Below are 17989 nucleotides of genomic sequence, written 5' to 3'. Positions count from 1 at the left end.
CTCATCATGCACTTCTCACAAGTATATTCTAGTCGCATATGTGGAAATAACATCAGGAGGCAATTTGACAGGCTGTAGGTTACGGATACAACCCAATGGGGAAAAAATTTCCTAGCTTCGTCCTTGGTGCTTTGTGAATCGTTCTACTTGTGATTGGGAGCACTTTTGGTGATACGCAACAATGTGGACGGCAGTATTGAACAATATTGCCAACATATAGACGATATATCCAAGACATCGATAATTATAACAACCCATATAAACAATCTATTGGTGTTATAGACAAAATTATGAATACACACACATTATCGACATCGTATCAATACTCTTATCTATGAAATCTACACCATATCAATAGTGTATCTATTTGGGTTGTTTTAGACATTTCACCCTTTCAATACCATTTCATTCGTATTCATGTAGTTCATGTCAATATTTCTATTTGGGCGAGTAGTGTTTGTAACCTTTCTATAACAGCTAATTTCCCAAATATTTTGCCATCCTTTTGACTTGAGGAAACTATTGGATTTGGACAAAAGTAAAATACCACATTGATGGCTTCCTTTGCTTCAAAAGTTTTAAGATATCCCATATTGGAAGGAAATATTGATAATTACTTGATAGTTTAGTGTGACAGCACTTAAATTAAATTGAAGCAAACTCTATACATCTTGGATTTCTGGAAAATTACATGTAATTCACAAACTTCTTGCATCACAGAACGAAGAGATCAAATAAAATCTATATATACACAACGTAATCTCCTGGCGTTCAAGTACCTGAATTTCCAATGACAATTTGTTTGTTGCATCAAAGAAACAAACTTTGGTGTTCGCAGTCGCTTGCCCTCCAAATACACAGGAAACTACCGAGTCTGCAATACGATCAGATCCCCTGATTAGATTTCTTGAGTCACATATCTGATATCCCTATTTATTGCAAGAAGCATTCAATGACACTGTATTTAAAACTATGATGAATTTATGAAATTGGACTTTTGACACTTCAATCCCTTGTGGACAAATTCATCAAAGACAATGCTGCCCAATGTGTTTTGAAAAAATCATCTTTTCCAAATGTTCTTGGTTTGAATGCAAAGCAAAAAACATATGACGCATTAGTTAGCAACAACATATGACTAGTACCAGATTAAACCGCCGCACAACACAGATTATACTCAAATCCTTACTTACATCTGATTTTTATTCTCCCTTATACCCAACCATTCATGTTTCTAGCACAAAAGTTATCCGACATCAATTTTTGGACTTGCAGAAGCAGAAATTATAAATAAAAAAAACAAAAACAAAAGAAGGGTATAAAAACAAAAGGTAAAATAATTTTTTTTACCATTTAGAAGCTCAATTGTGGGCTTCAATGGTGTTGTAAAATTTAGAAAAGCGACGAGTCGGGGGTTTGGGCTGGACTGGCTTTTTTCGCAACCCGAAAATCTCTTGAACCAGAGGAACGTGAACCAAAACCAGCTTCCACGCCAGCCACCAACCTGAAAATTCGATCATGTACAAGAGTTGTCACCGATCCAAATTCTCAATTCACATTCAATTACCATCAAAATTCCCGAACAAGTTGAAATTAAAAATTGGGAAATCCAGAGGAGCAGTAATTACCGACTGAGATAAATGAGAAGACGACGATGATGGCAAAAAGAGGACGGAGGAGGAGGAGGCTGAGGTAGTCCCAGTAGGAAAGAGACATATCCGAAGAAGACAATACTCCTTTGATGAGCTCAACAAGTTTCCAATGCCTTTTGGTTTTGGTTTTGTGTACCGGGTTTTGACTTTAGGTTAAACAAGAAAAAGTGTCTGTGCTCCGCTGTGGGTTTAAATTCGTAGTTTACAGCAATTACGAATCATTTCCGAAAAAAAAGAGACAGTTCCGATAACAGCACATAATAATGAATTGATACTCAAAAGCTAGCAGCGGCTTAACTGCATTCACAAACACATATATCTCTATACACAATACTATGTATTTTACTTCTAAAAATCCCATAAAACCACAAATCAATACATTCATCTAAATATTTAAAAAATTAACAGAACAACTAAACCAACATGGTAAAATAAGTCTTTTAAGTTAAATTTAAATTCTATGTGCTTTACATCAAGAGCATATGTGCAATCCAAAGGGGAGATTTCTAAGTTACAGTTATATACATTTCCAAAAGTTTCCCACAATGATTAGTCCGTTCAGTTTGCACCTGCATTTTACTGACTCTACGTTAAGAGTTCTATGTACAACCAAAAAAGCAGATATCAACGACTAAAAGGACAGACTTTCATACAAACAAAATCTGCAGAGAGAGAATAGCAACACAAATAATCTTCACAGAACACAGCAAATACAGTTAATGTTCACAGAAGACTGCAAATTAACATGTTCCACCTAAAAAGGATCACCATAGTCTTCTTCCTGCCATTATGTTCACTAACTCATACCGTGTACTAAAGTACAAACATGACTAATCGCATAAGATATGACCTGAAGATATAATAATATTCATATGAAAAGCAACCAGGATCCGATCACAGCAATATGCCAAACAAAATATCATTCAAGACCACAGCAATATGCCAAACTACGGCCCATCTCATCTCGTCGTTCCAAAATTTGTGAAAAAAAATCAATACCAATTCAAATTCAAATGCCAAAATGATCAAATAATGGTTTAAAAGATTATAATTTTTTGTTTTTAACTGAATCAATTAGTTTAGTTTCAATGACCTCCTCAACATTTTGGAAAGGCAAGAACTTTGCCCAGAGAGCCAATATCTGTCTACAAAAGCTCTACCTCAAGTGGGCAAACTCCCAAAATAATATGAAAATTACCCAAAATCCTAGCAATCGATATAAATTTGAAACCAAAAAAAAAAAAAAAAAAATAGGGGGAGATTAATAGATAATCCAATTTACTTGAGGAGATGAAGAAGGCAATTTTCGCTTACCTTCAGTCAAGAGGAATTTGTAAAACGTGGTGGTGGATGAAGTGGTGATGGCGGCGGCTGTGTGGGTTTTGGATGAGCAACAGCGATCTGGGTTTTGGGTTTAGAACGATGTGGAAGAATATGGGTGGTGAATTTGATTTGGATGAGCAGGTTGTCGTGTGAATTCCAACTGCAGCAACAAGGAAACGTCGGAGGAGGAGGAGGAGGAGGAGGAAGAAAGCTGCGATCAAAAAAATATATAGAATTTCGGTTTTGGGCTGATGAGATCACGGTTGCAAGCCCAATTTAATCAAACAAGATATTTATTGGGTTGGCTTGAGTTGGTTAGCTTTCTTATCGTTTTTGGTCCACTTTGCTTGGTAGAAAGGCCCAACCCAATTTCACAAGTCGACCTTCAAATTCAACTTCAAACTTGTTGACAAACAGATAACGTGAGTGGAAATTTACAAAATTAAACTTTTCATTTTATATTAAAATTTAATGGAATTAAATTTTTTTTTTATTATACAAGATCAGTGATCGATTTTTAGGTTTCGTCATAAACCTAATTGGTTACCATGGACCTCGGCAAGAACCTCCAATTGCTTAGGGGTCGCACTCTCCCACTTGGTGGACGAAATCTTCTCCCAGGTGGCGCACTACAATTGGGTAAACCACATTTTCTTTAAGTTCAATGCATATTTTGCTCCCGTCCCCCTATCTATTAAAGCTTGCTAATTAAATTTACAATTTATATAGGGAACTGTTATTAGCACTCCAAAAATCTCATTCTACACTCTTCACAACTGTATTTTTCTTTCAAATTATAAAAAGTTTGGAGTGCTAATAACAATTCTCTTTATATAACCTATCCTTGTATTCATGGTTGAAATGACCAAAAAGTTCATGTCACGTTAGCTTCGCTAACACTTTTCTTAACTCACTTAACGAAATAAGTAAAATGCGATACAAAATAAAAAATAAGATAAAACAAAATAGAATATCACTTTTATGATTACGAAATTACGTTAATAAAGTGATAAGACTACAATAAAGTGAGATGTTATAAAAAGCACGATGAACATAGCCAAAAATAAGACGATATGTTGGTTTTTTGGTGAACACATTTTTTTAATGTATGTATTATTCATAAAAGTTGTAGCAACTTTCACATGCTATCCAAAAAAAAAAAAAAAAAAAAAGAATTTCACATGCTATCCGGATGTCATCATAATGTTAACTCGTGTTGAAGGCACGAAAACCATCGCTTTCTCTAATCTTTGCGGTTATACGACGCTCCCACTTTATCACCTCCGACAGTTGGACGGTTCTGATCACTCCACAATAAAGAATACCTCCATCCACCCTTCAATTTTTCTACATTTTTAAGATCACTAAAATCTTCTCGCGTCACAGCATCACAACTGGTAAGTGTGGGCCCCACTAGCGTGGCAGACGCGGCAAAGCCCGCCAAATCTCTTCTACCGAATCTGGGCGTCATCCCGTCCTGGTGGACCAAACGTCCACAAGTCCCTGTCCCACTACTTGCTTTCACTTTTCATTACCGAAACCAAACCCAACGCTACCGCCTACTCCCGGTCGCCGGTTAACCCCGAACCTGTCCAGGTTCATCCCCCCGTCATCTCTCACCCACCATTTCCAATATATACGCAAATGGCCCAATTCTCTCGTATCTCTCTCTCTTCTCACCGGAACTCGCTACCAATCTCCGGCGACTTTTAGGGTTTGTGCATGGAAAACTCTGCCTCTTCACCGGAGACTGCTGCACGATCGTCATTCTTCCGCTGTTGTCGCTGCTACTGTTGTTGCTTGTGCAACAAAACATCCATATTCTCTTTCGAGACCCTCGACATTTTGGTTTTTAAATTTTAGCCCCTGGTTTTTCAAAATTTGACAAATTTTGGTGCTGATGGTTTACACGGAGGCTCAGCCTGGTTTATTTCTCGGGTTTAACTCCCATCACAATACGACGTCGTCGAATTCAGTCCAATCCGTCCCGCTCCAGCTGCTCGATCAGAACGAAGAGAAAATTAGGGCCGAGAACGGGGACGATCGCGACGGAGACGAGAAATTTAACCTATTGGGGCACTCGATTTGCCCGAAGAGGCCGAGGGACGGGTCTGGGTTCGGAGCGAACCCGGCCAAATGTTTGGCGGTTGAGTCCGGTGGGCTCGAGGCGAGGCGAGCGGCGGTCCGCTCTTGGGGGAACCAACCGCTCGCGGTTTCGGATCCGGAGATCCATGAAATTATGGAGAAGGAGAGGCATCGCCAGTACAAAGGCATTGAATTGATAGCTTCCGAGAATTTCGTTTGCAGGGCTGTGATGGAAGCTCTGGGCAGCCACTTGACGAACAAGTACTCCGAGGGTTTTCCCGGAGCAAGATACTACACGGGCAATCAGCACATTGATCAGATTGAATTGCTTTGTTGTGAACGGGCATTGGCGGCTTTCGGTCTCGATTCGGATAAATGGGGTGTCAATGTCCAGCCTTACTCGTGTACCTCTGCAAATTTCGCAGTCTACACTGGGCTTTTGCTCCCGAATGATCGGATTATGGGGTTGGATTCTCCTTCTGGAGGGCACATGAGTCATGGGTATTATACCCCTAGTGGGAAGAAGGTCTCGGCTGCCTCGATTTTCTTTGAGAGTCTGCCTTATAAGGTGAACCCACAAACAGGGTACATTGATTATGATAAGATTGAGGAGAAGGCGGTTGATTATCGCCCCAAGATACTTATTTGCGGTGGGAGTTCATACCCTCGGGAGTGGGATTATGCCAGGTTTAGGCAGATTGCGGATAAATGTGGAGCTGTGTTGATGTGTGACATGGCTCATATCAGCGGTCTTACGGCAGCTAAGGTTTGAAATTTGACATCCCAACTTTTGTTTTACTTTGTTTAGCTGCTGAATTTGTTACCTATTCTGTTAATGATCGATGCTGTTATTGTTGCTTGAGAGCTAGTTCGCAAGTTGTAGGCTGTTTGTTGTAGGAGAGAGCGATTGTTTCGCAGTTCATTTACTACTTGGCAATAGAGAAAACCATACATAGTATTAATGTTAAAAAATAGGCCGAAAATGTGTTTAACTAGGAGTAACAGTAATTAAAACATTCCTTCGTTTTTATCGACGAAACAAAAAAAGGGAAAACAATTAACTGAGCCATGAAGATATCATATCATGTCCTATTTGGCCGCTACTAAATGCTATTTGAACTGTTTCATCAATAAGAAATTCTGTTGAACGGTTTTTCATAAATGATATCAGATGCAAATGCATTAACTTAAGTGTATAGACTTGTTGGGTGTCTAGAATTGGATTGGATTGGATAACCCACTATATTCAAGGAAAGTTCAAGGAGGAAATGAAATAATAGTGTCTAACTTAAAAGGTAGGAAACGGATTACACATTAAGGAAACTTATCCATTCCTATCTTCCCAAAGTGTTAGGATTGGTAGGGACAAGTTTCCTTTATGTCTAATCACCTCAAATTGAAAAATCATTCACCACTACCATCAATGTACCTTGACTTTTATTAGTTACCCAATCAATTCCAATAAGCTAATTCAAATTGGTTTTAGATTTGCCATGTTCCATTAAAGTGTTCTTTGGGCTTATTTTCTTGTACACTAAAGAATTGCTGGTTTTTGTTACGAGTGATAGATTTTTGTTTCTAAGTATAAATCTTGTAAGCTGTAATGTGAGAGGGTACTCATCGAAAGATTAGATTTGAATGCGAAAAAGTTTTTCCACTCCCTTCACAATTTTATAACATGATGGAGACTTTGGAAAAATCAAGTACCCTAGATCTAACCGATATATATGGGCTTCCTGATTTTCCAAAGTCATATCTACCATGCTCTTAGTTCCAGTGTCTCATTTGTATACTCTTCTGCTTTCTTCATCTTGTTGTTTCTTGTGTATGTGAAGTCTTCTTCATTCCAGTGTGAGATTATCTTGTGTTATTAAATATTCATATTTCATGAGTGTTCTAGCTGATATTTTGACATATTGTGATATTGCTAATCTCTTCGGAGGGATGAAGGATCTCTTTTTAATTTTTTTAAGCCTTCAATCATTGATTTGTAGTACATATGTTAGGCCACGCAAGACGTCCTTTTGTATGCAGTATCTTTTTCGTGCTTAAGAATCATCAAATAACATTATTTGGCTATTTGGAACTTGGTGTAATTTTGTATATTTGACTAGTCTTTTCTTCCATGAGCTTGTACACAAGTTGTAACATGTAAGGTGTTCAATTCCCCAGAGATACAAAAGAATTAAAGTGCGTTGTTCATGTTTATTTAGAAGCTCCCTTTTCCATGTGAACGATAATGAGCTGACATTCTAGCTATATATTAATCTATTGGACTCATAATAATTGTGAAAAGAAATATGCCAAATGCGTTCTTAGTTCTTACTTATTTGCAATTCTTTATTGCAGGAATGTGCAAGTCCTTTTGATTATTGTGATATTGTCACGTCAACAACTCACAAAAGTCTTCGGGGTCCAAGGGGAGGCATTATTTTTTACAGAAAAGGCCCAAAATTAAGGAAGCAAGGCATGCATCATACTAATGCGGATGGTAGTAACCATTATGATTTTGAGGAAAAGATAAACTTTGCTGTTTTCCCATCACTACAAGGAGGGCCACACAACAACCATATTGCTGCTCTTGCCATAGCCTTAAAACAAGTAGCTACTCCAGAATATAAAGCATACATGCAACAGGTGAAGAAGAATGCACAGGCCTTAGCTAATGCCTTGTTAAGAAGAAAATGCAAATTGGTAACTGGGGGCACCGACAATCACTTGTTGCTTTGGGATCTGACCGCTCTTGGTTTAACAGGTAGTATAATATTTACCATCCTAATTTTCACAGATCTGATTGTAAAATTATATGTACATGAACATTTAGAGTAACTGTACTGTTTACCTGTTGAGTTTCACGATGATTTTAGACCCATGTCTAATCAATTTGTAATTAGGCCAACATTTAAGTTTATAGCCCAATTCATTTGGCAATAGAAATACATGATAGCTTTTATACGTCAACAGAAGCTGATTAACTTTAATGTCAACGGAAACGTCTTTTCGTTAGTAGTGATATTTTGGTTATTTGCAATGTTAAAAAAGAAAGAAAACACCAAGTGACCAGAGCTGCCAGGTTGGGTTCTGGTGGTCAAGGTTGCTAAATGATTAGGCGAAGTTACAATTTGTCAATCACTGCTTTAAACAATTGTGCCCTGAGACCCTTGACTATATTAGTTTTTGAAGTTTTTGAGGGGGACGGTCTTCCCCTGATTTGCTGTACAAATCTGATGTTCATAAGTGATAGCTTCAGAAGGAGCAAAGGTGTACTCCCAAGTGTGTTGTAGTTGGAGGTCTTATGTTTTCAGTAGTTTAATAAGCATCATTCATACGAGCATGTATCTGTGTTCCAATTTTACAGGCAAAAGCATACATCTGCACATAACCAAGTTTGGAATTGTTTCGCTATATCCGCTTCCCTCGTTTACTTTCTTTTTGTTTCCTTAGACTTACCGTAATATGGAATTTCAATTTCTAATTCAGCACTTCAGTATCTAATCCCTTTCCTGTTCACATTCTTATTGATACAGGGAGGAATTATGAAAAGGTTTGTGAGATGTGCCACATTACTCTCAATAAAACTGCTATATTTGGTGATAATGGTGCTTTTTCTCCTGGGGGAGTGAGAATCGGTAAGTTGTCTTTGGCATTTGAACTTGATCTTCAATATTCTGAAAGCTGCAAACTAGGGTACTTTCTGCTTGAATTCATTCACACGGTGGAACCTCGATAATTTAATACCCAATAGATTAATTTATAGAGGTTTAACTGTACGCGGATGTAACTATTAAATTTCATTAGTCCAAATCTCCTTTCATTTTTTCTTTCTTTCTATTCTGATTCTTTTTAAAATTTCGTGGTGGAATAATTCCGCGACGCAGCTTTGTTCAACGGTTTTCTTTTTCAAAGTACATTCACTCTCAGGTCATTGTATTATAACGGAAACTAAGCTTGCCTTTCTTTGTTGGTCTTTGCAGGTACTCCTGCTATGACTACCAGAGGTTGTGTGGAATCCGATTTCGAAACGATCGCAGATTTTCTTCTGAGGGCTGCCCAGATCACTGTTTGTATACAGAGGGAATATGGAAAACTCCAGAAAGATTTTATCAAAGGTCTCCACAACAACAAAGATATTGTCGAGCTCAGAAATCGGGTCGAAACATTTGCATCCCAGTTTGAAATGCCAGGATATGACTGACATTTGAACATCTTCATTTCTTATTTCTTTGCCTCCATTAATCTCTTGTAAATTAGAGGAGAAGGATACGATATTGACATTCCCGCCCTCGCTTTTTCTTTCTGATTTGTATAAATTATAGAAAATAAATGATTTAACATTTTACTTCTTTTGAACAAACGATAGTAATAATTTGGTTTAAATTCGTTTTTGTCGAAAATTGAACATAAAACTTTTCATTTACAAATAAAAAAGAATACTAGTAAACCGTAATGCCATGTGGTTATATTTTGTTTCTTTTGGTGAAGGTGTAATTAACCAAATTTATTGAGCTTGGTTGCTGTCTCTCTCCTCCCTTTCTCTAGCCTATGATGTTGTGGATCTGGATTGTAGATAAAGCCGTAATTATTGAAACTGCATTCAATAGAGTTGTACCTGGTACTTTTGCCCATCTGTCATCCAGACAGGCTTCCTTTGGGTGGTTGTCAATTTCACTTGTAGACCCTGCTTTTCTTGTGTTAACCGTTCGTACATTCATCTAGTTGGCAATTCTTCTGGAGATGACAAAGAAGGAATGAAATGTATGACGATTTAGTATAATAATTTATTGTTATGTGTAGGTTTTTTCACGTGGCAATGTATTTTGGAATAGAAAACAACGGTGACGATGAATCTGTTTTATGTGAGTTGCTCTGCTAAAAAGAACTTTTCAATCCAACTTGGAATGACTAGTGGTGTTCGAGATCAATATAGGACTTTCTATCATTGGTTCAAGACGCTATCCATCCTTTAGGGACCGTTTGTTTCTCGGTTTAAAGGCTTGAGAAAGGAAGTGTGCAAAACGCAAGAAATGAAGTCTTCAATTCTCATCCCCGAATAGCCTTATTCCGAGAACCAAACGGAGCCTTAGCAATTGCAGCAGTTGATGCAACAAAAAACTCAAGTGCATTCACTCTTGAATGCAGCAGAGGCAGCCAGAGACTGCATTTGTCGGAACTTATTGAACATTTCTGCAGATTTTATATGATACCTCCTCTGTCAAAGAAACTCAAAAACCTGTCAAGCTGCACTTTTCTTTTTCCCTTTTTCCTTATTTTATTTTATTTTTTAAAAAAAGGAATCATAATAATTGATGGTGTGGGTTTTTTATGGATGAGGATCCATCCGGATCCAAATGGTGGAGATTCTAAAAATCTTCATATTCTAGCCGTTCATCGTATATCATACGGTTAGAAATCATTTGAATTTTATTATTTAAAATTAAACATAAATAGTACCTGACGAAAACTGACCGTATGATATACCATGAATGATTAGAATGTGAAGATCCCTAGGATCCTCACTATTTGGATCCGGATGGGATCCTCATCCTTTTTTTTTTTTTGGGGTGGTTATGAATTTTAAGCCGTTGTTTGCTGCTTTAAGGACGATACAGTTTTGTTGGGTCAGAGAAACTCAAAGAGCTGCCACTTCTGCTTTCTGCTGTTGCTGCTTCTGCCAAAAGTGCTTCTTTAAGCTGGTTTTTTTCTTTTTTATTTTTCCTGATATTATGATTTTTAATTTATTAAAATAATAAGTATTCTTTTAGTTCTTTGATTTGAAATATTATATTAGTTGTATGTTGACTAGGACAAAGTCAAGAAAACCTCTAAAATTATTTCAATATTGGAACTTGGACAGTTTTGTTTACGTTGGACGCTGCTATGGATCCCCTTGGAAGGAGGCAAGGCATGAATTTCCGGCATGGGACAAAAAGCATGAGATACGGTTGACAAGCAAAGAAAGTGACCCTCAAGTTTCTCCCCCTCCATATTTTAATAATATTTCCAAATCCAAAACCCCCCAAACAAGGGGAAGAAAGAACAAACTTATCTGCGTTACAGTAAGAGAAAATCTTACATAAGTGATGACGGGTTTATTGATATGTTTATCTCTGCTACTTTGTCTTCAGTAGTCTAGACAACCAAGTATTCTGAGTTTTTAAACAATCTTCACGGTTCTATTTTTTACAGTCAACCGTTTAATTTCTTAGAGTCAATTATCACTGTTTTTCTCAGATTACCGAAGAAATATTGTTTTGCCTATCGATAAATGACTGATCAATAATTGAATTTTTTTTATGGCTATGAGGAGTGATTAAACTATTACGTGACTAATATTTTATCAAAAACCTAAAGAAGGGAGAAGAAGAGAAATGCCTAAACGAGGGAAGACAGATTCGTAAGTGTGGTCGGTTTCATATAATTATATGTCTATAGCTCTTATTACGTGATTGACGAGAAAAATAAGTCGGAAGGAACAGAGAGGGTGATGTGGGGAGAAGGTTTGATGAAGATCAAGACCATTGCTTTCAAGGGGAAGCGAAGAATCATACAAAACCTTCCTCCCAAGATGAAAAGGTGGGTTTCTTGACATAAAAGCAAAGCCAGGAATCATGACTCATTTACTATAACAACTCAACTCAGGGACTCACGCACCCACCACCACCCCCCCCCCCCCCCCCCCCCCCCCAAAAACAAAGTGTAAAAATAGTATAACAAGAATCTCCCTTTCCATTCGTTTTCCTATCTTTGTTAACCCCATTTTTCTTCTTCTTTTCGTTTTTTTAATCAACTTGTAAGATCTTGCACCTGCTTGAAAACTAGTCCTCAAATTGGATTTTCCACTAGGTCTTCTCAACCTAGAATTGCAATTTTCTTTTAATTTTAACTCTAGTATTAAGTTAATGGGCCATAACTAAGGCAAAAAACATGAGTCTTAGATGGTCTTTACAGATCTGGAAAAAGCATATGATAGGGTGCCAATAGAAATTCTTTGAAGGATTCTAGAGAATAAAGGAGTACGAGTAACATATGTTCCAACAATAAATGATATGTATGATGGAATAAGGACTACAGTAAGAACTTATGAAGGAAAAACTGAAAGTTTTCCCATAACAATAAGGTTGCACCAAGACTCATATTTAAGTCCTTAACTTTTTTGCATTGGTAATAGATGAGTTAACATCACTTGTTAGATCCCACATCGCCCAGGGTAGATGATCCTCTATGCCTAATATGTACATGCCCACCTCTATATAGCACAAGGCCTTTTTGGGAGTTCACTGGCTTCGGGTTCCATCGGAACTCCGAAGTTAAGCGAGTTCGCGAGAGCAATCCCAAGATGGGTGGCCCACTAGGAAGTTCTCATGTGAGTTCCCAAAAACAAAATCGTGATGGCGTGGTCGAGGCCCAAAGCGGACAATATCGTGCTACGGCGAAGTCGAGCTCGGGATGTGGTGGAGCTCGGGTCAGGATGTGACAATTTAGTATCAGAGCCAATCATTTGTCGGAAGTGTGCCGACGAGGGCGTCGGGCCCCTAAGGGGGGTGGATTGTTAGATCCTACATCGCCTAGAGGAGAGGATCCTCTATGCCTTATATGTACATGCCCACCTCTATATAGCACGAGGCCTTTTAGTAGCTCATTGGCTTCGAGTTCCATCGGAACTCCGAAGTTAAGTAAGTTTGCGCGAGAGCAATCTCAGGATGGGTGACCCACTGGGAAGTTCTCCTGTGAGTTTCCAGAAACAAAACCGTGAAGACGTGGTCGGGGGCCAAAGCGGACAATATCGTGCTACGGTGGAGTCGAGCCCTGGATGTGGTGGAGCCCGGGTCGGGATGTGACATGACTTATTCAATATGATATCCTTTGGTGTATGCTTTTCCCAAATGATATAGTGTTGATAGATGAAATGCAGGAGAGAGTAAATGCGAAATTAACCTTTGGTGGGAAATGTTGGAATCTAAAGGTCTTTGCCTAAGTAGGTCAAAGACAGAGTATATGGAGTGCTTGTTCAACGATAATGAGGGTCCACATAAGATAACAGTAAGGATTGGAGATCAGGAAGTACTAAAGAATGGACGTTTTTGTTATCTTAGATCAATCTTGCAAAAGAACGGAGAATTAGATGAAGATCTCAACCATAGAATACAAGCTGGATGGGTGATGTTGAAGAGTGCATTTGGTGTGCTGTGCAATTGTTGTATGACACTAAAACTCAAGGGAAAATTTATAAGACGACAATAAGGCCATCAATGTTTTATGACACAAAATGTTGAGCGGTTAAGCATCAACACGTGCACAAAATGAGTGTAGCGAAAACTAGAATGCTTCGTTGGATGTGTGGGCACACAAAAAGTATAGGATTATGAATGAGGATATCCGAGGTAAAATAGGAGTGGCCACAATTGAAGATAAGATGAGAGAAAATCGGTTAAGGTGGTTTGTACATGGGAAACGAAAACCCACATATACTCTGGCTAAAATGCGTTATGAAACAGAGGCTAAGTGTGAAAGAGATAGAGGACCTAGGAAGACTTGAAAAGAGATTTTAAGAAAGAGAACTGTTATTGGCACTTCAAAAATCTCATTTTACACTCTAAACTTTTTATATTTAGAAAGAAAAATACAATTGTGAGGAGTGTAAAATGAGATTTTTGAAGTACTAATAACACTTCTCTTAAGAAAAGATAGGAGTATTTGAGCTAATGAAATATTTGGCATAAAACCGCAACAGCATTCACCTATGTATTTAGCTGATCTATTTAGTGAAATAAGACTTTATTGGTGTGGTTTAAAAATAAAAACTCTTCATGAATACAACCATGGTAACTGGTAACTACTTGTTGATGAGTCTATGCTACATCAAATCTTAGATTACACGAACGAGAATTCAAACTTGATTATAGACGAATAACTATTAACTATTAGAACAAGAGAGAAGAAGACACTCGAGAGAAAGTGAAAAGTCTAAAAAAAAAAAAAAAAAAAAAAAAAAAGAAAAAAAAAAGAACTTTAAAAATACAAACATAAGTAAGAAGGAGGGTTAAAAAGGTACAACAAAACCCTACTAATTAACTCCTCTACTCTGTAATTTTTTTTAGTTATTTACTTTTACCTATGACCGCAAAAGTCCAAAAGCTTCTTCCTCCCCTCAACAATTTCATCAAAGAAATCATCAAGTTGGTTCACAATATTCTCCGCACCGGATCTCAACACCCCAAAACACTCTCTCAAGTTGTCCACTCCCTCCCTAATCCCGCCGCCCTCCTCCTCCCACTCCACCACTCCCTGTGGCCCCCTCCTCTCGAGATCCCCCCTCAGCTCCTCCATCGCCGCCTTCGACCTCCTGAACTCCCACATCAGAACCCCCGGCCTCTCCCTGATCTGCCTGATCTCCGCCGCAACCCTCTGCTGCAGCCTCGCCGTCGATACCATGAACGACGATCCGAAGATCACGCACCCCTCGTTGTACCCTCCCCTGCAGAAGCTCGACTCCTCCTCCGGCCAGCAGAACACCAGTCCGTACAGCAGGATAATTAGCAGCAGCGAGCTCACGTTCCTCATTGCGTACAGGACTCCCCTGAACCCATTAAATCCATTGAGCTTCGATTCGATGGAGACGCTTTCGTCGAATTTGAGCGACAGCGGCTGGATTCTCGTCTCCATCAGCCCCCTGTTCTCTTCCTCCAATCCGAACGCCTGTCGCCGACACCCAGAAATCGCGCGCACCACCTGTTTGATGAAATGCCACAACGAATCAGTCAAACGTATTAAGCAAGTTAAAGATTGTGAATTTGTGATCGAATTGAATAACCCACCTGGCGAGAGAGCTGGGGAGTGAGATGGCGGTGGGAGTCGAGGGTGGAGGTGATGTTGAGGCCGGAAGTGTGGTAATTCTCCATGGCGGAGACGGCGGACTTGAGGACATGGCAGGCTTCCCAAAGCTTGGAGCTTTCGTCCATGTACTCGTCGAGCCACTTGTCTCCGACGGGCAAATGGAGCTTCTGGACGAGAAGGGTCAGCTGGGAGTGGAAAGATCGAAGAAGGGAAAGAGCCCTTTGGAGGAATTGGATTGACATAAAGTTGTTGGAAAGAAAAACCCTTTCGAGATCGTCGATCCCTCGAGTCAGAAACGAGTAGAAGCCATTGACAGAGTTGGTAGATGAAGGATCCATTTTTAATCTTCCTCTCCTTTTCAATTTCTTTTCAAATTTCTTTTGTTTTGCTTGTGTTTGAAAGCTTGAAATTTTGTGTGGGTTTAAAAAACAGAGGGTGGTATTTAAATGATGAGAGGAAGAAGAAGGAGGGGAGAGAGAGAGAGAGAGAGAGAGAGGAATGGGATTCTAAGGAGGGAATAGCTTTACAAGTAGAAGAAGAAGAAGCTCAGGTTTCTAAGGTTGAAAACGACTGTTGGGAGCAATGATGGGTGTTTCCTATAGAGGGAAAATGATGAATGGTAATATGCCATTTTCATTGTTTAATGGGATGGGATGAAGGGATGTGTGGAAAATAATTATAAAGACATAAGATTTATAAAACAAAACAAAATAGAAGCCTCCAAAAATACCCAAAAAAGAAACTATCTGTATCTGCGTGTGCGTCTTCTTAGTTCAGAGAGAGAAGCTAGAGAGAGAGAGAGAGAGAGAGAGAGAGAGAGAGAGAGAGAGAGAGAGAGGAGTTTTGGGTCATTGGCTAATTAGCAGAGGAGAGGTATACTTATACAAGAAACAGAAACAGAGCATGAAGTTTTCATGAGCCAGCTCCCTTCCAATTTCTTGCTTTCTGCCTTTCATTTCTCCCACTTATTTAAAGCAGCATGCCCAATTGCCCATGATCAATTTTTATACATGTAGGGTGGGGGGTGGGGAGAAAAAATGGCTAGAGAGAGATGGCGAGAGAGAGGTGCAAATGCAAGTGGGTATGTTTACAAAATTTTAGTTGGAATTGTGTATCATTTTTATTTTTGGATTTGAGGTTCTTGGTTTGCAAAGTGTTTGACTGGATTGACCGACTTTTTTCTCTCTTGTTTCTACTTCTACTATCAGTTCTTCATCTTCTAGTTCCTTTGGTTTCAATATTATTTGTTGGGTAATATTAGGAAGACACTAATTAAATTAAATTTTTTAAATCATATGACGTGGTTGTTGATAATTGAATTATCACTTAAGTTTAAATGTTGATTAATGTGCTTATTTTTTATTCGTAATACATGACATAATTTGTAAATTTAATCTAAAAATTGCTCTACCTAAAATTGCATGCTCTTTGGCTTCTTCTTTCCTCCTTTCCTTCCTCGAGCTACTGACTTGGCTCCTTATTTCCCCTTCTACTCTATTGAAATTCGTGGGATTTTCTATTTCCTAGATATTTTTCTTGTTTTGTTGATTTTTTCAAAAAATGGAATGATGAGGTTCCTTGTATGTTGTAATTTGTCTGGTAATTTTTTAACCTTTTTACCAATTCCAACCATGCATAAATCAGTCTTTTTAGGCCAAATTTCTCTTTTAATATGTAACTTCTACATGCTCGTTTTCTTAATCATTTGGTGACCAATGATTCAAAGTTATTTACGTTGAATTTAACATCAACTCTTGAAATTAAACATTAAAAAATATCTATTTATTCTTCACTCTTAATATCAAAACAAACGATATGTGATTGTATTACTTGATTATTAGATGATCAAGAGAACATTTATATTAATATATAATTTATAGTTAGTTACTTTTTTTCCTTGGGGACAAAATGGATGATGCTTCTTCACGAATTATGCTTTCAAGTTGAATTGAATATCAATACATGACCCAATAAATTAATCCTAGCCGTTTAATGGTACTCTTCAGGACCCATCTAACGGCGGAGAAAGCAAACCAAAGTGTGAAACGATCAACTGCATGGGTCCCAAAATTTTGATGCACCCAATGGGATTATGCATGATTAAGTTGGCTTTAAGACAATAATATATGGGTAATATAAATATGTTTAAAGTTAAGAGGGGTTTTATGTGTGTGTATGTTTATTGCTTAACAAGAATTATGAATTAATTAATTGTTTTCGTTTAATAATTATGAAAATTTTATTTAATTATTTAAAGGGGTCTTTTGTTTCTTGATGTGGGGAAGGAGGGGGGGACCAGGAAATCTAATTTATGTTGGGTTATGTGCAGTTTAGTTTTGATTTTATTTTAGTCTGGTTGGGTGCTCGTGGGTTTTTGGAAAATATGAAATGACCTTAAGAGGATGTTGGTCTTTTGAGATTTCATTGGAAACTGAAATAGAGAAGAAGCTTATTTAGGATCGGGTAATGCTAGAGAGATTAAAATTCTAAGGTTAAATTTTTTCATAATCCTTGTGGTTACACGACACTTTTAATGTGACCCTTGTGGTGAAAAAGTTGTTAATTAAACCCTCATAGTGAGTCTTGTTAGCAATTGAGGTCCAATCCAAACTTCTGTTAGTCTTCCGTTAAATAAACTCATGTGACTATCACATGGATGGGTTAAATTCATCATTTCAATCCAAATTACATTGTATGTGGTGGACATCTAGTATGACTTTAGGGTTTAACTGAAATTAGATTTTACATAAAAAAAAAAATGAAAAAGAAAAACACAACGCAGTGAAACTAAACCTATAAAACCATGTCAATGGCTAGGAGAAGAGGTGAACGTGAAGTCGTGCCTAATTTCTTAGGTATGATTTCGTTTGGAAATCCTAATACTTTTAATAAACTATTGTTTTCTTTTTTAATGTCAACACGTCTTTGATCATAAGTTAGAGACTTAGTCTTATTTGAATTTTAATTCTTCTATCAATTTGTACCAGTCTACATATATGCCTTTCAATTTTGTCTTTAATTGGTAGTGTGGTTTGATGTAGGCTGTTGTCTTGCAGTACACAACCTTTCAATGCACCTTGGAGACCTCCTTGAAT

The 17989-nt window shown here is 38.0% G+C and overlaps 2 protein-coding genes and 1 pseudogene across 3 annotated transcripts; 1 reads left to right on the top strand and 2 right to left on the bottom strand.

Annotated features, from left to right (window-relative positions):
• Positions 1–1346: 1346 nt before the first annotated feature.
• On the bottom strand, positions 1347–3188 carry LOC148690484 (uncharacterized; annotated as a pseudogene). The gene is made up of 3 exons (XR_015956121.1): positions 2967–3188; positions 1629–1949; positions 1347–1504 (listed from the first exon to the last, which is right to left on the bottom strand). The product of XR_015956121.1 is annotated as an uncharacterized LOC148690484 (transcript).
• A 1412-nt stretch (positions 3189–4600) lies between these two features.
• LOC137746983 (serine hydroxymethyltransferase 7-like) lies at positions 4601–9414 on the top strand. Its single transcript, XM_068486988.2, has 4 exons — positions 4601–5826; positions 7410–7815; positions 8588–8689; positions 9035–9414. Exons 1-4 carry the CDS (start codon positions 4876–4878, stop codon positions 9253–9255), a joined length of 1680 nt encoding a protein of 559 aa, XP_068343089.2. The 5' UTR covers positions 4601–4875; the 3' UTR covers positions 9256–9414.
• A 4404-nt stretch (positions 9415–13818) lies between these two features.
• Positions 13819–15870, bottom strand: LOC137718599 (uncharacterized). The gene is made up of 2 exons (XM_068458152.2): positions 14876–15870; positions 13819–14789 (listed from the first exon to the last, which is right to left on the bottom strand). The coding sequence occupies exons 1-2, from the start codon at positions 15230–15232 to the stop codon at positions 14169–14171; spliced, it is 978 nt and encodes a 325-aa protein (XP_068314253.2). The 5' UTR covers positions 15233–15870; the 3' UTR covers positions 13819–14168.
• Positions 15871–17989: the final 2119 nt, after the last annotated feature.

This window comes from Pyrus communis, chromosome 15 (genome assembly GCF_041283825.1).
Source record: "Pyrus communis isolate YQ-2024b chromosome 15, ASM4128382v1, whole genome shotgun sequence".
Taxonomy (NCBI): Eukaryota; Viridiplantae; Streptophyta; class Magnoliopsida; order Rosales; family Rosaceae; genus Pyrus; species Pyrus communis.
This window is presented reverse-complemented; position numbering and strand designations above follow the sequence as displayed.